This window comes from Balearica regulorum, chromosome 8 (genome assembly GCF_011004875.1).
Source record: "Balearica regulorum gibbericeps isolate bBalReg1 chromosome 8, bBalReg1.pri, whole genome shotgun sequence".
Lineage (NCBI taxonomy): Eukaryota > Metazoa > Chordata > Aves > Gruiformes > Gruidae > Balearica > Balearica regulorum.
The window spans coordinates 29,664,532-29,686,193 of record NC_046191.1 but is presented as its reverse complement, the minus strand read 5'-3'; the positions used below and the strand labels follow the sequence as shown (position 1 = coordinate 29,686,193).

The following is a 21,662-nucleotide window of genomic DNA, read 5'->3' as shown; positions in this document are numbered from 1 at the left end:
GCTCCTCGGCGCTGGGGTCTCTGCCCACGGCATCCCCCTCCCGGTGCTGTGGTCAGTGCTTGCAGTGGGATGTGCTGGCATCACCCTTCCCGCCTTGGGCTCGGTGTCAGGGTGGTGGGGGACGCCTGGCTGAGGTTCCCGCCGGCTCCTCGGTCACCCGAGGAAGACTCCAGCGCGGTGGTTTTCTCTCCCCCTCGGAGATGTGCTTCTCCCCTTGCAGAGCCTTGTCTTGGCTCCTGCACTGGCTGACCGGGAGACGTGGTGCTAATGACTCAGACGAAGATGAGGGCTTAATTAGCATGGGGAGAGGGGGGAAGAGAGAGAAAAGAGAAAGAGTCTTTCATTGCAACAAGATTGATACCACCTCCCCCAGACAGTCACGTTCTGCCGCATCACCCTCCAGCCCGGCATCGTGTGTGCTGTGCCTGACACCGGAGGACAAATGGGGCTTAGGAAGCGGCTGTGAGGTACAGAGGGGCACTGCTTTATTAAAAGCCTCGGTGAATAAATGTCTGGAGGTATCGAGCAGGGCTTGCCGGCAGCCTTTTTAGCTGTCAGGCTTTGCCCTGCCGTTAGAGCTCCTCTCCGTTCTCAGCTCCTCGGGGTTGGGGTAACACACCCGGGGCGGGAGGCTGTCTGCAAGATATTAGCGATGATGCCGTCAGCAAAATGCCCATTTGAAGGTGTGGGGCTTGTCCACACCAGCCCCTTTCCCACCGTGCATGGAAGGACAAGCATTGGCTGCCTCTTCTTTATCGTCACCAGCTTCCCTGTCCCTAAGGCACCCTATAAATCTTTCCCCCTTCACCTGTGCTCGACAGGCACCGCTCCTGCGCGGCTGCTTTGCCCTGCCTCGGTGGGATGTGTAGGGGAGCACCGAATCAAGCTGCTGGGGGGCGCACGCTCGGGGTGGCCCTCGTGCCCTCAGCACCCCCATTTTGGGCGGCAGGGCCCCGCACCTCTGACTATACCACTGTCTTACAACCTCTGTGTCCATGCGGTGCTGGTAGGAGGAGGCAGAGGAGAGCGGTCCTGCCTGCTGAGGGCTGGAGACCACAGAGGAGAGCTTGGCTGGGGCAGGATGCCAAGGAGGGGCATCAGGGCACCGCGGGACGGGAGCTCCCCTGCAGGCATGCCTGCACAGGCAGCGCCCGGTGCCCACCAGGGTCTGGGCATGGCTACATCACCCTGAGGAGCCCGGTGTGGTCAGCCTGGAGAGACAATTGCCACCGCGCCGAAGCTACACATCCTCCCTCTGGCCCGGGTGCTGGTGTTGAAGATAACGTCACACGTGTTTTTTCTTTCCCCTCCAGACCAATGATGCCTTAGGAGCCACCTGGAACTGGCTGTACTTCATCCCCCTCATCATCATTGGATCCTTCTTTGTCCTCAACCTTGTCCTGGGAGTGCTGTCGGGGTAAGCGAGATGCCGTCCTTCCCCTCCAGGCCATGCCTGTCGCATGTCTCCAAGCCTTGAGGTTGGCCCCTGGTACTGCCGTGCCCCTGTCGTCGTCCCCCTCCAAACCCCATTAGCTGGTTCCCCCCATCCCCTCCACACCTGCCTGCCCCACAGCAAGGGATTGCTCCGTGGCTCTGCTTAGCTCCTTCCCTCCCTGGGGAGCCAGGAAAGGGGCAGCCTTGAAGATGCTTTCTTGTTGTTTCGCCTCGTTGAAGAGCTCATGGTTTTTGGTCACCTGCAAGAAATGGTCAGTGTTGATCTTCTGGCTGCTTGGGACCTGCTGGAGGGGAGAGCCATGGCGGGGGGGGGGGGGGTGTTATGAAATGTGATTGAGTGCGGGATGTGTTTGTAGTGGGGTGCGCGTTTGCTGGCTGATGGAGCGTGGTGGGCACGGGTTGGGATGGGTTCGGGGCACGCGTGGGAGTGGTGCGAGGAACCTCCGTGCTGGGGGGGCTGTGGCCGGGAGGACATGCCCGGCACCGCGGGGGATGCGCACTGGCGAGGGTAGGGGATGCACGTGGGCAAGGGGGAGATGTGGGGACAACGCAGCTGTCCCTGTTCTGCTCTGCCCAGGGGAAAGGAGGTTTTAATCCAAGCCATTAAGCTGGGTGTGTAGAGAAAAAGGCTTCTCGTCTCCATGACAATAAACCGCGGTTGCATCAGCCCATCCTCAACCGCTGGCAGGAGTTGGCGCATGGGGAGAGCATGCCCTCTCCTGCGCTGGGAGGGGGATGTGGGGTCCTCTGCCCTTGCCGCAGGTGGCAGCGGGGACCCTGTGCCCAGCAGCAGGTCGTTTTTTTTCCTAACTGCCCATCATGGGAACAACAACAAAAAAAAGCCACCATGCTGGAAAGCCCTTAGAAGCAGGGATCAATGTGGAGACTGGCCCTGGCCATCTCTGTCACTGACCAAAGTGTCCCGGTGTGTTCAGGTGTGACGGTGGTGGTTTCAGGAGCACTTCTGGACCGGCAGGCTGGGCTTCAGGGTCTGTTTGCGGGAAGAATTTCCCCAGCGCTCTCTCAGTCTGGGCTCAGGGCACAGGCTGCAGGAAGGGCTTCACGCCGCCTCGCAGGCAGGGAGCTCTTACCAAGGATGAAGATGTCCAAGCAGTGTTGGGTGGCTTTTTAATTTCTTATGCCCCATCTATTTTGGGGGTTTTGAACAAAGTCCAACTGGGTGTCAGTGTCAAGCAGAAACTTTCCTACAAAAGCCCGGAGAAGGAAAGTTAGGAAGCTTGGAGCTAGGCAGCTGGAAAAGCCCCTTACTGCAGTGCTGAATCGTGCTAACGTAGCGTGGTGTGCAGACATTGGGGCTTTTGGCGCTGGTGCGATGCTGAGAGCAGCCTGGGGACACAGCAAGGTAGCACTGCTCTGGCCCGCGAGCCAGCCACTGGCGAGAGGACCGCAGAGTGGCTGGTGGGACGCCCGGCCCGAGCCCTGGTCCGTGCTCGGTGCTTGCCTGCACCGGGACTGTGCGAGGAGAGCTGTTCCTGCGCCCGCCAAATTGGATGGAATTGTCTAGGGCTCTTCCCAGGCGCCGGCTGGCATTTCGACTGTTTGTTTATCGCTAATAGGGTTTGTATTGGGGAAGGATGCAAGTGGGTGGGTGGCCTAATTGGCAATGGAGATGCTCTCGTGGCGTGCCAGATACCTAGGGAAAAGCGTGACTGCTCAGCTCCCTGGAGGGCTGAGCGAGGTGAGTGGAGGCAGCGAGCTGGGCTCTGCCACCCGACGGCAAGGCCACCGCGCGTGCCCTCCTGCCCGGCCACGGCCGCAGGCGTCCTCTGTGGCTCGGTGGATGCAGTCCCTCGGCGGTGGTGAAGCATCCTCTTGCCCAACTGCTGTTGGGAGTCACAGAGTGGTGCGACGCGAGACAGGAGAAGGTCCTTCAGCGCTCAAACAATGCATGTCCTTGAGTGCGACGAGAAGGGTTTTGTTCCTCGCTTTGCTTGCTTAGTTTTTATTGTTTTTAACCGTTCTTGAAACCTTCTTGTGCCGGAAAAGAGCACTTGGCTCTGCTGTGGAAGGGGAAGGGTGACCCTTCCATCCCCCAGCCTCCGAGCTGGATGAGCGGGCAGGGTCTGGCTGGATCCCCCTGCACACCCTGCGCCTGGGCTGAGCTGGGAGGAGAAGGTCGCTTTGGGGATGAGCTCCACGGAAACACCTCCACGTGAAGGAAAGCTTTCCCCGGCGTTACAGCGGTGCTTTGTGGGAAGGCACGTGGCCGTTGCCGGCTAGCTGAAATCTCGGTTGCTCTGTTAAGTCAGGGCACAGTGGTGAGCAGCGATTCCCGGTAGCGCGCTTGTGGAAACCTGGACGCACGTTGCTTGCAAACTGCACCATCTGCACTGGCGAATAACGAGGTCCGCTCGGGATTTCCAGCCTTCTTCTCGAAGTTCAGGCTCACGAGCCGCCACAGAGCTGCCTCTCTGCTCTCATCTCGGCAGAGGTTTTCCTTGGGGAAACAATCCAACACCCAGGCCAGGTCCTGAATGCGAAGAGGCTGCAGAAGGACATTTGTTATGTTTAACTCGCCACCATTAGAAGTTTGCCAGAGCCCAGATTTAGCAATCTTCTGGTTGTGATGCGCATCTCTCCCAACAGTCGGTTCCCCAACTGTTAAGCTGAGGCATGACCTCCGTGATGTAAACAGCCTGGATCCATCTGCTCCTAAGCACAAAGTATGTGGGAGAGGAAAAGAAATTATTTCCATCATCCCTAGGCTCCTCGATTTTTCTCTCTAAATACTAACACGCACACACGCACTGGAATTGCATGCGACGCTATTAAGAGGAGATGGAGTCGCTCCAGGTAGGGGCTTTGGAGAGTCAGTTCTTCTGGGGCTTTGGCATTTATTACTGCGTCTATTAACTTTCCCCCTCTACGGGTGCAATTATGGATCAATTAATTCTAACTGAAAGCAGGAGAGGAAAAAAAAAAAAATTGGCCCTGTTCCTCTTTGAGAGCAGGTATGAAGCCCAAGGAGATGTGACTGCTCAGCTTTTAAAGCTACACAAGCTACTGAAATAATCCTGGCAGAAGAGAGTCAGTGGGAGCGAGCGAGGATGGAGCATCAGCTGAAACGCCCTGTTTTCTGCCGCGTGGCAGCCGGCGGATTTGGGAGCTCGGGAAGATGCCGAGACTCTTGCCAAGCATTGCCTGCTGCCGTCCCGTGGCCTGAGGTTGGTGTCACCCAGCCACCCTGCTGCGGTGGGGCAGGACGCACCTCCAGCTCTGCACCTCTTCCCAGGGAGAACCGCTGTAGCGCCGAGAGAGAACGGAGTGTTGCAGCCATCTCTGCCGTGGGATGGGCAGGAGGGGTGGAGGGGACCTGCTCCTGCCCTGCGGCCGTCGGCCCCTTGCAGGCAGTGCCCCACCGTCCGTCGGCTCTGCGTCGGGGGGGATGCAGAAGTTGCACGTGCCCCTGTGCTGGAGATTTGCAAAGGTCTGCTCTCCCTTCTTTGTGAGATGGTTTGATTGTTGATTTTTTTTTTAATTTTTTTTTGCTCAGCTGTTTCTCATGTAAAACAATATGGATGTGTGTGTTCGTGCTGCATCTCCAGAGCAGCAGACCCAGGAAGAGCCGTGCTGGCTGCTCCCTGTGGCACGTGCGGTGCTGCCGCAGCAGGAATGCCATCCCAGTAACGACGAGAGCTCACCACTGGCCCTTGTCTAAGCTACTGCAGAGGTCCTGCCTGTTTCGCCTCTCCTGACGACGAGATGTCTTATGTGTAGCTTATCACTGGGAGCAAGAAGATGAAAGAGTGAAGAGAAAAAAATAAGCCGTGCTTGGAGGAATAACGTTGAGGACTCTTGCAGAGTTTCCGAGACCAGACAGGCTGTGTTTTGAGTCTTTTCCATCTCCCTTTCCCCAGCCCCTGCAGAGAAAAATCTGGTTTGCAATCCCCCTCCTCCATTCATTGCAGCTGTTGAGGGCTGGTGGATTCCTTTCCCATACCCAGTCTCATACTTCCAGCCTCTTTCCAGGGTGACAAAGCTGCTACAATCACCGGTATTGGTGGTCCGCAGCACCAGCTGAATGGGTGCGGAGTGGGAGGGGATGCTGCCTGGCCTGGGAAGGCTGGGTCCTCGGGTCTGCCAAGGAGAAGACCTTGGTAGCTGATGGCGGAGCAAGAAGTTGAGCACGATGGCAAGAAAAATGAAATCCATCTGCCTTGTACCAAACAAGAGAGTAATTTAAATCCTCCTAATTGCTTCCACTCATCCTGGTGATGTTAAGTCTTTTCTCCCTTTAAGTCTTTTCTGCCCCCCACCCCCAGCTCTTGCACTAAGCCTTTGAAAGAAACGACTAATGTTATAATTAAAGGATCAATTTGGCAAGATTTCTTTGTCTTAAGATCTTCTTTCTTTCAGGTTGGGTTAGTGCTGCGTTCCCAGTCTCCGGAGAGTTTTCTTCAGCTCCTTCAGGAGCCTTCTGTACCATCTCTGAAATCTTTTCACTTCACTTAATTTGAATTTTTCTCCCATCCAATTTTGAGGCATAACAAACGATGAATAAAATTAAGTTTTATAGCAATTAATAATGAGGGCATTGAAGGAACAAGTGTACATTTTCAAAGGAGGCAGGGTTTTTTTTGCTGGCTCTACATAAAACCTGGGCCCTGTGCGTTTGAGCCAGATCGAGTGGTTTTAAGCCAAAAACGCTGGGAAGAGGATTAATGTCTCGGAGGTAGGCGGTTTGTGGAGGGGAAAGCGGGGAGACATGTCACCGCAATACAGGAAGGCTTGTGGGGAGATCTTGAGTTGATAGCAAGATGCCAACAAACATGCCTGAGAAATATTGCGTCAGAAGCAGGAAGGTTTGGAAGCATCGAGGTTTGGGGTTTTTTTTGCTATAATGGTTGTAGCATCTCAGGAAGTGGCTCGGATGAGATGTAAAATGTCTGTGTCTGTTGTGTGTTTGGGGATTCACTAGTTGGATCTGCTTTTGAATGGAAGCGTGGGTATAATGAGGAGGGGGGCTGTGATACCTCCCAGCAGGTCCCCCAGCACCATCATGGGATGCACGTTGGTCAGGCCACGTTTGGCAAGAAATGGCCACGCTTGTCACTTTGTTCTGAGGAAGCTCTTGTGTCATCAACGTGGCATTTGAACATGAGTGAAGCAAAGGAGCCTTTGAGATCTTCATCTATATTCAGCAGCCAGGTGGGCATCCATATTCAATGAGTGCCTCTCTGCCTTGCTCTGCCGTACCACCTTTCTGCGGAGGGCCTCCAAGCCCTGTGCAAACAAGCTGCCTGACAAGAGCCACGCGTGTCTGGCGTGCCGTATCCCCCGGTGTTACAGCGAATAATGACTCCTCTTACAGCCAGCCGGACAGGATTAAAAAAAAAATAAAAAAATCCACAACAAAGCGACAACTCGGTGACTTTCCCCTTTTGATTTCTCTTTGCAAATTATTTGCCAGCATGTCTCAGCTGCTTCAGATTTGCTCTTATTTCTGCCTCCTTGCAAATCTGCTCTGTGGACTGCCCGTTGTCTGAGGACTGTGGGTGAAGCGGTTCATTTTTGATCTCTCGACAAAGCATTCGGCAGATAGTTCTTGCTTAGAGATTGCTTTTGGAGTTGTTTGTTCCAGATCGTCATAATTTCCGTCATCCTGGTCAATGACAGCAATCGCGTGGCCGTGGCTGCAGCTCTTTGACTTGGCGGATGGCTTTGGAGATGCCCAGTTTCCTCCATGACAACCCCCATCCTTGCAAGGGGGTGCTGGGCACTCCTGTTGGGTGAAGCAGACAGGATGCCCCAAATGAATCACGTAGCGTTATCAGTTCTTCGTACACCGTAGGTGGATGTTTGTTTGTTTTGCAGTGGCGGAGTGACATATCTAGCAGTTGCATTGTGGGTTTCGCACTTGATGGTTGGTTCTGAATTCATTGTATTTGTGTCATTGAAGGCGTCAATTAGAGTGCTTGGAAGTTCCTGGGAAGTTAACGTGATGAAATGTTGAAAACTGGTGATTTTTTTTTTTCCCCCCACACTGTAACTCACCTGCAGTACTGGCCATACACCTTTCATCTGCAGATCGCTCTCACTTGCAAAGGGGGGACTGTAAAACTGTTCTCCGCTTACAGAGGATAAAAACTGGAGCATAGGAGGGAAGGGGAGGAGTGACATTTTCCCAGCGCTGCATGAGCCAGTGGGAGTGATTGCGAACAAAGCCCGGGGCTCTTGAAGCAGTGAAGCTGCGCTGCTCACACGAGCCCTGCCTGATAAGAGCAAAATAAAATCCCAGAGCTTCCATCTCTGCTTCTTGCTACCAGACCCTCCGCCGCCTTCCTGTAGCTCTCTTGCAGCATGGGTTGGCCATGCTGTCGCTGCCTTTGGTGCAACGTTGCAAACAACAGACCTCCCTGAGCAGTGGCGACCGAGATGCAAATCTCAGCGTTGTTACCCTTGGAAAAAATGTTGAAACTGAGACTCTACAACTGGAATGTCGGTGTGTCCCTTTTCCCAGTGATGTTTGTCCTCTTTGTCGTTTGTTTTTCTCTACTTCAAAACAATAAGCTCTCCAAACTGTTAGCTGCTCTGAGCCCAATCCAAGTGCTGTGGAAAACCTGGTTTGGTTTTTTTTTAAAGGTCACAGCAGGGTTGAGCTGAACACAAAGCAACCATCCACGTGTGCTTTTCTCGCTTTGATCATGGAGTACTACTTATTCTTGGAGAGCATGCATGAAGTGTGTGGAGAGGGGCTGATCCCACCCTGAAATGCAGAGGCTGGACTGGGCACCTGCTTCTCAGCTGGGATCCGTTGGTGAGGAACAGGCTTTGCAGCAAGGTACGGCTGATGCCCAACCATGTTCCCAAGCGATGGGTGAACTTGCTTTTGGGTGAATCAGAGCCTGTTGACTGAAGCTAACTGTAGACAAGAAACAGGGATTACTGGAGAGAAGGGAGGTGTTTAAAGTCCTTGCTGTTCAGTGGGCTGTGTTCCCCATCAGCAGATGCAAAGTCTGAGTTCTCTTGTGTTTCTCACTGCTTTGAGTCATTCAGTGTCTCCATCGCTGTTCTGGCTCTCCATCAAATACCAATCATTTGAACTCTTGAACTTCATCTTCAAAGCTGTCCAAAGCCTGCACCCAGGAGATCCCATTACACAGCCGGTCAACAGCAACCCTGTCCCTGCTGCTTTGGGACCTACATGGAGCTACGATGGCCCATATCTCTTTGAGGGACTGGCTTATAAAAGGAGCTCTTTAGTGCTGGGAGTCTTGACTTTGTTTCTGGTGGCTCCTCAGCTGGAGCCCCTCTGTCCTCTCCCCGTTTGTGGAGACAGTTTCCCATTCGGGCTGCCTTCTCCCTGTGTCTTCATGTTGTCATTGCCTTTCCCTTCTGCCTCTATTTTTGTTCACTTCTCTTAGCGTGGGGTGTCAACGCAAACTAGCGTGACGAGGTCTTTCTGAATTGTTCATTGCTTGGTAGAGATCCTGTCTAATTACAAGCCCCTTTAGGACCTGGTAGCGGTGAGAGACATCAGCGAGTACGTATAATAAAATCTGATTTAAATCACAAGCTTTCTCCAAGGTAGAAGGTAACCATCAGTATCTCCCCTTTCTTAAATGGGACAGTGATGTAATGGGTAATCTCAGGGCTGGTATCTCCCAGCTCCTTCCCATTTTACCATTCGATGTCGCCAACAGCTTGTCAGCTTTTCATTTCCCAACTCGTGTGTCTGCCGGCGCTCTAGAAATGTGCTCTCTTTAGCATCGTCAGCTGTGAGCTCCGTTTCTCGCTGCAGCTTTGTCACAACGCGGCGATCGTGTAACTCTCACCGAAGTACGCTGGGATGATCGAAAGCTAATGGCCACTGCTAAAAAGGGAATACAAGAAATAGGATGTTCCTGTTTTCCTTTTTTTTAAAAAAGTCTTTTCACCACTTAGTGTTTCATGGGAAGGCTTTCTCGAGGCAATCCAGCTTTGTTAAGGAATCATAGAACCATAGAATAGTTTGGGTTGGAAGGGACCATTAAAGGTCATCTACTCCAACCCCCCTGCAACGAACAGGGACATCTTCAACTAGATCGGGTTGCTCAGAGCCCCGTCCAACCTGACTTTGAGTCTTCTCTGACTTCTTCTGGCAGTTCAAGTGAACTTAAATCAAGCAATTACCCTTATCCAAAAAAAACCCCCTTGTTGCCTCCTTCAAAGCAGACCTATGAAGCGCATCTTCCCTCCGCTGAGATTTTTTGTACTTTTTGGACTCCCCGCCTTTGCTGTCGGTTCAGTGCAGTAATCCCGGTCTGCAACGCCAGTTCTGCTGTGCCTGCTTGCCACCGTCTGTTTAAGTTGAAGCACCAGGTTACAGACTGCACAGTTAGTTCAACACTCTTTCTTTAGTTCCTTTACACCTCCTGGGTAAATACCATCTGATCCCCCCTGGTTTGCAACTGTCTCATCCGTGTTTTCCAAACCGTCTGTTGTCAGTTCTGTCCCATAACCTTCCCTGACACCTTCCTGGAGTCAAAGGCGGTTTTTCTTCAAATTGTGGTGCTCAAAACTGGGTTGGAGCCATGAGCTCAGACCTCAGGAGTGCTGAGGAGAGCAGCAGTATTACCTGATGTCTTACAGATGGTGGTGTTATACATCCCCTTATATATGCTTTTTTCACAGCAGCATGGTACTGCTACCTCATCCTCAGCGTGTAATCTAGCATTTCTCCTCTTCCCACCCCATCCTTTCGGCTGCCTCATATTGCTTTAAGACCCATTTGGTAACTGGTTTGTTGGAGGCGTCTTTAACGGTGGCAAAAGGCGATGAATTGATGGGTTTGAAGGTGCTTGGCTTGTTGTTTCAAAGCGTGGAAGCCACAATATTAACATGACCAGTGCTATATACCCGCTCTGGACTCAAAGAAGCTCCAAAAAGGAGAAAAGTCGGTTGCAGTTTCTGTGATTTTTTTTTTTTTTTTCTTAACTGCTTTTTGGTTGTCGGTTTTCTTGTGGTTGGGGGGTTTGTGTGTTTGTGTGTGTGGGTTTTTTTCTCTTTGCTTGTTTTGTTTCAAAAAAAGGAGACCCGGGCTCTCCAATCCTTTTTGCAGAGCGCAATGGTGTAGTAGAAGCATCACTGCCCTGGTGCGAGTGAGGGTGCGGGACCCAGGGAGGAAGGTGGCCAAGCGCCGTGGTGTCCCCCAAGATCTCCTGCCAGGAGCAGAGATGCTCTCGGGCTGCGTGAAGGGAATGCCAAGGCTGTAGAGGAGAATTTGCCGGCAGAGGAGGAGCGAACCATCTGTGCTCCAATTGCCCCAGCAGGCTGGGCACGGCGTGCGGATGGACGGTGCCCTGGCGTGCAGAAGGACAGATGGCACGCTGCTCCCCAGCTCCCACCATGACCTTCAGCGCTCGCCTCCATTGCTTCCTGCGTGTCTTCGGCTTTACAAGGCTGGACGTGGAAGAGCTGCAACGACACAGGGTCGGCACGAGTGGAACTTGGCTGTTGTGGGTGGATGTTTTCATGCTGGAGGCATCGGAATTTGGGGCCAGGAGACCCAGGTGGACAAGCAGAGGTGTTGCCGGTGGGGACCGTGCTATGTGCTGGGGTCCTCTGAGCCCCCTTGCAGGGATCCCGTGGGGCAGCACAGCCCTGGGCTCTTTGCAAGGCAAAATTCGGCCATGCCTGGCGATATAACCCAAACGCCCCGGGGAGCAGAGCCCTTCGATGGGAGGCAGGTGCCCGGCTCGCTCGGCAATGCAATGCCGCCCTGCCTGCAACTTGGAGCCTTCCCAAGCGGCTGTCAGTCACCGTCGCTGGCCCTGTTCTCACTCACATACAGTATTATCTCTACCCGCTGCTGCAAATTGGCTCTGAGCAATCCTTGATCTGTCAGCATCGCCTACCCACTCTCAGATGTCACCAGCCCCCGCTGCTGCCCTGCTCGGTAACGTGTCTCTATGAAATGTAATAATTCATTAAGTTGAGCTTAATTTTTTTTTTTCCCCCTCTCGGCCACCCCTTCCTCCTTCTAATGGACAAAAGCAATTAAGCTCCATTAGGGATCAAGCGTGTGGGAAGTGTCTCCCTCGGAGACGCTGCCGCAGCTGCACAGACCTTGTCCCTGGATGCATGTGGCACCAGTTTCTTACAAATTGAGGCTCTGTGAACAAACCAGTTGGGTAGGGACAAATGGTGCTCAGTGGAGGGGGTGCTGGAAAAGATGCTCCCGTTCCCTCCTCTGGGAAAAGGTGATTCGAGGCTCAGCTGGTCCTTCTGGCTGGGTTTCATCGTGGACACATGATGATGGCTTCTCTTGCCATGCAGCAAAATGAGACGCTGACCTCAGCAGAGGAGGAGCTGGAAGACAGAGGGATGGGCAAGCAGGAGGTGGCAAAGAGGGGCCAGATTCCCAGCTGGTGTAAATCAGGTGAAGCTTTCCAGGTGCTCCCAGTTGCAGAATATATCTGCGAGGTCCAGCTGGTAAAACTTCTGCCAAGGAGCTGGCTGGCATGGGGTTATGGCCCGTGGGGCAGAGGTTCAGCACGTGGCAGGGCCAGTGGACCAAACCAGGGGGAGAGCGGCAACTTCCCCGGTAACTCCAGCTGCAAATGGCACCTCCTCATTTGTTGACATCCTTAATTTGCTAATGAGCAAAGGCCGGTGGGGGATGATGGCAGAGCCAAAATGGTCCTGCCTTTCCTCCAGCTAGGGCAAGGAGGGGTTTTGGCATGGCATGCCCAAAATTGAGAGTGCATTTCACTGTTGGCTGTGGGAGGTCCTTCCTTCTCCCCCGTCTCCTCCCGCCCTCCTTCCCTCCGCTTAGGCTGCTTTTCTCTTCCTTGCCTTTTGTTCTCTCCCCCTTCCCTGCCCTAGGAAGAAAGTCTCATTTCGGTCTGAAAGCCAGCGATGGAGCAGGAGAGTCATTTGATGCTTAATACCAGAGCGGCAGGAAACTTCACCTTCCTGGGGTGGAATTAAAAACACTTGAATTGTCTGGGGATCTTAAACAAGAGATGCAGGGAACATTCAGGGCTTTTCACACAAACACACACACACATGCGAAAGCCCACACAGCATTAAGGGTGTAATAGCTCAGCTGGGGTAATGCACTTGAACTCTCTCTGCAGTAGACAGACCAATTCTTTCAGTTCTTTTGAATATTATTTTTTTTTTGAAGCTAGAGATTGCTGCTAGTCTCTGGGGAGAGAGACATTCGTCTTGCAGAGAGAACGGTGCCATTTGTTCTTTGCAATTACGCTTCCCTCGGAGCAGCCTGGGACCGGGAGGGGGCTGAGGACACGGGCTGGGTTCCTCCGTGCAGCTGGGGCTTGGGGACGGGGAGCTGCAGCCAGCAGACTGCATCCCCCTGACGCTGTTGCAAGGAAGCAAGGGTGTGCCGGGGGGGGTGTCTGGTGTGAGGGATGCTCCTCGTGTGCAAATGTGGTCGTCAGTAGAGGTATAATGTGCGGGTCGAGATGCCCCAGGTATGCGGTGTGTGTGAGCACGGGGTGTGGGACCTCCTAGAAGTAGGTCTGGCGGTGTCGTCTCACGTCTAACCCGTGGCATGGGTGGCAGGTTGTCTACGTTGCCACCCCTGTGATTCCTGCCAAATATTTCCGTTTATGGATTTCTCTGTGTGTGTGTGTGATGGCCTTTGCATACATGCTTAGGGCTTTGGGTGCTTCTTCATGTATAGGGTGGGTGAAAACCCCTGCCCTCAGGAGGGCAGCCCCCGTGGGCCTTCTGCGTACGGCCACGAGTGCGTGCATACCAGAAAGCAGACTGCACTTACCAGCGTGGTCCTGTGTTTTAACCGCCCGTGAGAAGGTGTATATAGCCCTGGCTGTGTACGGGTGTCTTTGCACAGCTCCGGGCCAGGCTATCGGGGTACTGAGGAGCATGTTTATGATTGTGCCTAGGAGTGCGTGTGAGCACGTGGATGCTAGTGCATCCGTGCACCGTGTGTGTTACAGGCTGCATGAGCAGCGGGCACGGCGTTACCTCTGGCCAGTGTTGCTCAGCGTTTGACGTGCCCTTGCCTGCGCAGAGCCCGTGTAGCGCTGCCTGTCCTCCTCCCTGAGGGGGTGACAAGCTGTTGTCCTTCTCTGGACTGGTCATAGTGCCTGGACAGTTCACGTGAGGCACTGAAGTCCAGAGAAGGACAACAGGGATGTCTCAAGCCCTGGCAAAACCCTTCGAGGAGAGGCTGGGAAGAGAAAGATTCAGAGGAAGAGGTGGTGAAGGCAGGGGACAGGACCTGCCGTTCTCCATCCCCTTGCTGCCTCCTCACGGTGCCCAGTTTTTACTCCCTGTAGGGACACACGGAAGGAAGCTAGGCTGGTTCTGGAGTCGGGTGGCACTGGGAGCATCCTCCCCAAACAGCAGCAGCTCCCAGCCAGGGCATGTGAGGCTGAGCGACCGGGCAGGGTGTTTGCTCATGTGCATGTGTGCTTTTCCTCCTGCAAAGAAGCCTCTCCTCCTCTCCGATCGTTCACCCATCCCTTGGCCGTGCTTTGGCTGGGCATGGCCATGCATTGCCCCAAGATGCTCCAGCAGCACTTGGCTTGTGCTCGCCCTTGGTGCCTGCCTCCCCTCCCAGCCCTGAGGTGCCTCCAGCCCCATGTGCACCCCGCTGCCCCCCGGCCATGCTCTCACCGCACCCCTCTGTCCTTCCCCAGGGAGTTTGCCAAAGAGCGTGAGCGAGTGGAGAACCGACGAGCCTTCATGAAGCTGCGGCGCCAGCAGCAGATTGAGCGGGAGCTCAACGGCTACCGGGCCTGGATAGACAAAGCGGGTAAAGGCTGGTGGGCCGGGGGGACTTGGGGGGGGGGCAGCAGGCACGACAGGCTGCTGGTCATGCACAGTGGTGGGGATGGAAAGGAATCCCTGGGCATCGTCCAGGGCAACCCTAAAGTTGCCCAGAGTTTCCCAGGTGTTTGCATGGTGGCATTGGGTGCAGGGGTGAGCTTGGCCCCAGATGCTCCAGCAGCTCTCCAGCCAGGCTGAGAGCACGGACGTGGCCAACAGCTGATGAAACATCACATTCTGTGGCATGAAACTGTCATATTTTGGACACGAGGCACATTACTTTTCCAGGGGAGGCTGTGAGCATCACGGCTGTGAGCTTTGCTCGGAGATGGTTTCCTTTCTCTTGATGTTTGCTGGATTCTCCTGCAGTGGTGGGCAGGAGGAAAGTAAAGCAGTGAAGGGTGACTGGTTTTCCATCCAAACCTGTTCCTGGAGCAGTCTGGAGGAGATATGCTCGCTGGTTCCCAGCTCAGGGCTTCCACTTGGACCTGGGTGAGGGCTGGGAATGGTGGAGGGTTCCAGGCTTCCTGCTGACACCCAGCCAGGTGTGGCAGCCTGTGGGTGCTGGTCCCCAAACTGCCACAGCCCCTGTCCTTACTTGCTCCCCATGGGGATCAGTTCAGTGCATTCAGCTCTGGGAAAGGAAGACTTACACCTTCATCTAGTGTTCAGACTTGAAAAAAGATGGTAACTTGAAACAAGGCCTGAGCCCCAGCCCTCTGCTTTGGTCCTGGGTTGGGATGTTGAGCCCCAGACCTGTCTACAATGTTCAACTTCTTTGGTGGGGTTAATTACAGTGGAGGAAGAACGGTTGACCGGAAGTAATTTTTCTTTCTGATGCAAAGTGTGGTCGGTGCCACTTGCCACCCACTAGAATTTGCTTTTGGACACTTAACCAATACTTGACAAGAGTTTGCAACCTAGAGTGACCGCCTTGAGGCTGGGCAAAGTGCTTAGGTGCAAGGCAGTGAGGTCTGATGTGCTCAGCCAACGGTGTCTTGTCTCGTCTCCTGATGCTGAACTGTGTGTTTTGCGTAGAGGAAGTCATGCTGGCTGAAGAGAACAAAAATGCTGGGACCTCAGCCTTAGAAGGTAAGACAAGCAATGCCCTGCCTAAAAATCTGCCTGCAGCTGGAGGTCGAAACCCTCCAGCTGTGATGGGAGGTGGGAGGTCTGGGGATGCCCCAGTGGGGTCTGCAGCCCAAGAGAGGGATGTGGGGAGGTGGCTTGACAGCGTAACCCCTGAGAGAGCGTGGAGGCCAGATGTCTGGTCCTACACAAGAGCTAGCTCTGGACTAGGGTTAGCTGGGTGTCTCCGTCCTGTTACCAGACCCAGGTTAGCCAAGTACTGATCACCAGGTCCTGGTCCAATGAGCTGGCTACTGGCAGAGTTGGACCACCAACACCCATTCCTCTTCCCTTCCCAGTGCTCAGGCGAGCCACTATCAAAAGGAACCGGACAGATGCCATGAACCGTGACTCAAGCGACGAGCACTGCGTTGATATCTCCTCCGTGGGCGAGCGGAGGCTGGCACAGAGAAGACCTCTTCATCCAACCTTGGGTCAGTGCATTTTGGAGCTTGCTTCCCCAAAACCTCTGGAGTTACTGAGTTGCGAGGGTCACACCTATCACGTGGAGATTGTCACAGCTCAGCCATCTCTGCTAGTTTGGCACCAAAGGGGGCAAACCTCCTGCTGCCCCCTGTGCCACGTAAAAACTGTCTGGATAAGTTGTGCACCATAAGAGCGGTGTCTGTGAGCTGTCTGTCCTGTCTCATGTTGTAGGGAAGGGTGGAGCACCCAACTCCTTCTCTCACCCTGACTGGAGCACCCAACTCCTTCTCCCCCCTCTTTTCCCGTAGGTAACCCCTTGAGTCACTCTGGCCTCAAAGGTGCCAGAGTGGACGGTGCCTCCTACTTACGGCACAAGGAGCGACTCCTGCGCATCTCCGTTCGCCACATGGTGAAATCCCAGGTCTTCTACTGGATCGTCTTGAGCCTGGTGGCTCTCAACACTGCCTGCGTGGCCATCGTCCATCACAACCAGCCAGCCTGGCTCACCCACTTCCTCTGTGAGTCCCTGGGCTTTGTGTAGGTGTGAGAGCACTGCATGGGCAGGCAAAATCTCCTGCAACCTTCTTATCTCCAGCGGCCAGAGGTTGCAGCACGCCCTCGCTCCCTGCCCCAGGGCACGTGGGGATAAATCCCACCAGAGTCATGCTGATACGGAGCTGGGTGGGGGATAACTTGAATTACATTCACTGTTGATTAAAAAAGGGATCGTGTACAACCATTTAATTCAGCTTTGCCCTAGGACGTGTGGCCACTGGTGGCTGTCTCAGCCCTGTGGGCAAATGTGGAGGAGTTTTACTGGCCCCATGCATTTCAGTGCATGTGTTTGTCAAGAGGGAGAAACAGACTGCAGGTCTCAGTTGGGTTCATCCTAAAAATGTGAACAGTGATGATGGAAAGCTTTCTGGAGATCCATCTTTGAATGCCTACAAACAATTGCTGGAAAGGTGTGAGTTTGCAGGGATGAGACTGGTCGTGGGAGAACCCCCTGGTTAAAGTTTTGGTGCAGAGCATGGCATGGAGATCCCAAGTTTGAAACCAGTTACTGGAGCATCTCCCAGCCCACCATGGGCCATAGTACAAGGTCAGGTCTCGGAGACAGTGCACCCATGTCTGTTCTAGCATGGTGTTAATTGCAGAGCAGTGTGGTCAACCCCACGGCAGCTGTGTGTTGCTCCTCAGCTGCTGCAGTAGGGACAGAGCTGTTTTCTCAGCCGTGTTACTCTTACTCACCTTGAAAATGTCCCCGTTGAGCACTAGGTCTGCCCAAATTTGCGTTAGCATGCTCAGGCCTGCCGGGATGCCAGCACGCCACAGTGTGGTATGGCAGCTGGTCGTGGTGAGAAGCATCTTTTGGACAAGATGAAGAGCCAGACTCTTGCCTGCTAACGTTCGTGAAATAGCTGGAGAAGCTTTTCACTGGCTCTTGGCTGTTTGGCTCAGTTACCCTGGCCAAGTTCCAGCTGTGCAATGATTTAAATCCAGGTTGCTAATATTCCCCTACAGTGTCATGCGGTTAATGTCTTTGCAGACATCCCAACCACCATTGTATAATGCTAAAGAGCTGCTCTGCTCCGTGCCGGCCAACTCTGGTCTTCTCAAACCCCTGGGACACCAGTGCACCTACCCTGAGAGATGATCTTGAGTTGGTGCTCTGTTATGTACAATTGAGGTCTTCTCAGACAAGCTTCCCTCATCCCATACCCCATGGCCTGAGAGAGCTGGGGGAAGCAGCATGGTCCTCAACATGTCCACATCTCCGATGTGCTATGTGGGCTATGGATGGATGCACACAGGATGCTCCTCGCAGCTTGGGCCCCCCGAGGGTAACACGTCTGGGTTTTCTCTTTCAGACTATGCAGAGTTTCTGTTTCTTGGGCTCTTCCTCCTGGAGATGTCCTTAAAGATGTACGGGATGGGGCCACGCCTTTACTTCCATTCTTCCTTCAACTGCTTTGACTGTGGGGTAAGCGGCCCCAGAGATGCTGTGGGTGCTGGGGGGAGATGTTTGGCAGGTGTCTGCAGCACAAGGCACCCAGGGGGAGAAGAATGGGGTGGCCCTCACAGTGGGCAGGGTAGCCCTTTCTGCCGGGACGTGCCAGACCGAGACACCAGGTCTTGGGCAGGGTGGTGGGTCCCTTATCTTCAGGCACATGAAAGTTTCCTACAACAGCCTGTCTTTGACTCATAGCTGTGTCTGCTTCTCAGGTCACAGTGGGAAGCATCTTTGAAGTAGTTTGGGCTATCTTCAGACCAGGAACCTCTTTTGGGATCAGTGTCCTACGAGCCCTTCGTCTCCTGCGAATATTTAAAATAACCAAGTATGTACCAACCGTCCGTGCCTGTCACCCTTCATCTCGGACTGTGGCTGCAGCCCTGAGCCAGTTGCTCCTGCTCTCCTGTTAGCATCACTGCAAGTACTCCAGCACTGTCTCTGTTTTCTAGGTACTGGGCATCCCTGAGGAATTTGGTGGTCTCGTTGATGAGCTCCATGAAGTCTATTATCAGTCTGCTCTTCCTCCTCTTCCTCTTCATTGTAGTCTTTGCCCTGCTGGGAATGCAGTTGTTTGGAGGCAGGTAGGTTGTTTCGCATCTGGGGAAAAGGAACTTCTTGGTGTTAAAGCCAAGCGATGAGACCATTGTAGGTGCCTAGGAAGACCGTAGCCTTGCCCCTCAGCCTGCTGCTGAGGTACCTCAGCCATACAAAAGTCCCTGCTCGGGGAGTGCCTCTAGGCTGCGTGGGTCCTTCTGGCCAGGAGACCTTTTGGGTTCTGGCACCAAATGCTCAGGAGACCTTCCTTAGAGCAGAGAAAGATCCTCCTAAGCACAAGATGGCTGACAGCACAGCAGTCGGTGGTTTGATGACCTTGGTACTCCAGCCCGTTTATGTTCTCCCCGTTCCACTTCCAGGTTTAACTTCATTGATGGGACGCCATCGGCCAACTTTGACACTTTCCCCGCAGCCATCATGACGGTGTTCCAGGTAGGAGCTGGGCTGCAAGGGTACACAGCCAAAGAGATGTGGGACTCTCTGCTCACTCCCCACTGGCTGGAAGAGGCTCTTTAAACCAAACACGTTCCCCTCTGTCAGCTGTTAGGATATAACTTGCTTCCTCCCTCTCCTCCTGTATAATAAAGTGGATGGCAAGGGATAGAAACTCTTTCACCTCTGTTATGCAAGGTGGAAGAGTTTCAAAACTCTTCTGAGGAGGCCTAAATCCTCAGCAGTGTCCAACATCTTCTCCCTCACTGCACAGAGTCTCTGTACTCAGCTCCTGCGGGTTGGTGGGATAGATTGAGGAGGCTGTCCAGGTGACGAGAAGGTGTGGGTGACAGAGCTGCTGGCTTGTTTTCCTGCAGATCCTGACGGGTGAGGACTGGAACGAGGTGATGTACAACGGCATCCGCTCCCAGGGAGGTGTTCGCTCAGGCATGTGGTCCTCCATCTACTTCATCGTCCTCACCTTGTTCGGAAACTGTATCCACCTGGCTGCTGTGCTTTTAGCGGAGACAATCCCATCTCATCACCCTCTCTGGGGGCATCCCCCTCCCCACCCGCTGCTCCTCCTTCGTCTCCCAACTGAGGGAGACCCATCACACGTGCAGCAGCCCCAGATATCCCAAACGCAGAGAAGGAGCTGTCTGGAGGTGCACTGAGGGCTGTATATATGGGATGAGTGAGGACTTTGTCCCCTTGGCTGCTCCTCACTGAGCTGGTGAGGAGCCATCAGGACCACCCTGTCTTGGTGGCTGCAGACACACATGTCCTTAACACATGGCTTGTGCATCCTTAGCTGCTCGCAGATACTCTGCTGAATGTGTTCTTGGCCATTGCGGTGGACAACCTGGCCAACGCTCAGGAGCTCACTAAGGTACGTTCCTGTTTCTCCTTTTTCTTCTCTTGTGAAGAGAGAGCAAAGGAGGCGGCCAGCAGGAAAGGCACCGGGAGCAGTGCCTGTGACTGTTCTCACTCTAGAGCCGGGGCCACCAAGTCCCTTAGCTCAGCCTTGAAAAGAGGTTGGGTCAAACTGGAAGTGGAGGCTCTTCCCCCCGGGAAGGCACGCAGGGTGCTCCCCTGAAACACAAACCCATATCGCTGGGCAAAGCCATTTAGACTTTGATTTAGGAAAGTGCTTAAACCTGCTGGTCTCTCCAGGAACACCCACATTTCCCATCAAGCGTGGCTTAATTATTTTTCCATTTAAGCTCCCTAGTTTTGTTTGCCTCCGGTCACGTTGAGATAACCCTCATCCGCCTGGTGGGATCTGATGCAGGGACTCGGGTTATTTGCCCGAGCACTCTGGAGACGCACGGTGGGAAGTGCTTTCCAATGGCGTCAATATTTATTCCCCATCTGCGCGCAGGGCAGCTGATGTGATTTAGGATGCAATTTAGGATGGTGCTTGAGAAGGTTATTGGGCTTAGCTGTTTTTAAGACCATGCTGGGAAATATTTGGGGAATGCTGAAATGTTGGGGCACCATCTGGATAACGATGAGTAGGCGAGAGCTGCAAGGGTCGTTGCTGCTCTTTGGAGGGAACCAGCGATTCCACGGTGCCCCCCCCCCCCCCTTTTTTTTTTTTCTTTTTTTTGCAGAGCCCATGTCTGTTACTCAGGTCACTGTGGCTCACTGAGAGATTTCCACGCCGGTGTAAATCTGACCCCTTAGCAGCAAACGAAACGGGGCATGGTGCTTGTTTGCCTGAGGGGCGCGTGCAGGGGTCCCTGTCCTCCCGTGGCGGGTGCAGGTGGCACTTCCAGGGGCTGCTGGATGCTGCTGGGGTGAGAGGGGTGGGAGAGCCCCGCAGCGTACCAGCAGCAACAATTAAGGGAGCGCTGAGTTTTTGAAAAGGCTGAATGCGTGCTAATGACTTCTAATGACATTTTTTGCTCTGGAGACACAACCATACTCATTAAAGCGATACGGTCTCTGCCGGGGTCATTCATGGATGCCTTGCCTCCCACTCCATCGTGGAGTGGGGGGGATGCCCATCTCGCCCCTGTGGCTGTGAAGAAGGGAGGGCTGAGCTGGTCTACGCCGTCTGGGGCTGTTCTGGCGTGCACAGCCTGGCTCTTGCCTGGAGTGGGCTGGGTTCACTTATTTAAGTAGCGCTGACGCCTTCAGTAAGATCTGCCGTAGTGGGGAAGTTGAGTCCCCATCATAACATAAAGGCTGTCTCTGGAAATACAGGTGCCTGCTCCCCTTTCCTCCCACACACACTGGCATCTAAGGTAACCCCGTGCATCCCTCGCTGCCTCCCGTGGCTGCACCGTCCCTTGAAACCCCAGCATCCCACTAAGCAACCCCCCCTCTTTCCTCCGCAGGATGAGCAGGAGGAAGAGGAGGCCTTTAACCAGAAGCACGCTCTTCAGAAAGCCAAAGAAGTCAGCCCCATGTCTGCCCCAAACATGCCTGCTATCGAGTGAGTGACATCCCCCCTGCCCCAAAACTGCTACCCCGGTGCCCCCCCCTCCCCCGAACCCAGTGGGGCTTCTCAGCAGGGTGGAGAGCTGAAGCAGAGCCTGGCACGGCTGTCTGGGGGGGCTGCCACAAGAAAAAGGGGGTCCCCGCAAGGGGTGATTCCCTCTTCGGGTGTCTTCCTGAGGATGGATGGAGATCGAGCAGCAGTGCCTTCAGAGAGGTCTTGGAGAAGGGACCAGGTCACCTTGCAGGACCTGGGGTCGCCCACCCCTGCCCCAAGCAGCAGCCTCGGCACTCAGGCATGGCAGAAATCCGCTAAAAGAGGCTTTCTGCCCCAAATGTACAGCTCAAACAATCAGGGCTGCTGCTAGGGGTGGGGAAAAAGGCTGGGGAGGAGGAAGGTATCTCTGTTTTTTCCTGAGGAGGGGGGATGTTTGTTCCCAGGGAGCGT

The 21,662-nt window shown here is 54.0% G+C and overlaps 1 protein-coding gene across 1 annotated transcript in view; it reads left to right on the top strand.

The window, feature by feature from the left end:
- The window catches only part of CACNA1E (calcium voltage-gated channel subunit alpha1 E), a 137,119-nt gene that overhangs the window by 77,155 nt on the left and 38,302 nt on the right, over nt 1-21,662 (top strand). The window contains exons 9-20 of the mRNA XM_075760364.1: nt 1,314-1,417; nt 14,088-14,203; nt 15,256-15,309; nt 15,645-15,779; nt 16,080-16,289; nt 17,643-17,755; nt 17,998-18,110; nt 18,235-18,366; nt 18,700-18,772; nt 19,150-19,267; nt 19,594-19,661; nt 21,115-21,212. Of these exons, the coding sequence (XP_075616479.1) occupies nt 1,314-1,417; nt 14,088-14,203; nt 15,256-15,309; nt 15,645-15,779; nt 16,080-16,289; nt 17,643-17,755; nt 17,998-18,110; nt 18,235-18,366; nt 18,700-18,772; nt 19,150-19,267; nt 19,594-19,661; nt 21,115-21,212 (1,334 nt within the window). The remainder of the gene's footprint in view (nt 1-1,313; nt 1,418-14,087; nt 14,204-15,255; nt 15,310-15,644; nt 15,780-16,079; nt 16,290-17,642; nt 17,756-17,997; nt 18,111-18,234; nt 18,367-18,699; nt 18,773-19,149; nt 19,268-19,593; nt 19,662-21,114; nt 21,213-21,662) is intronic.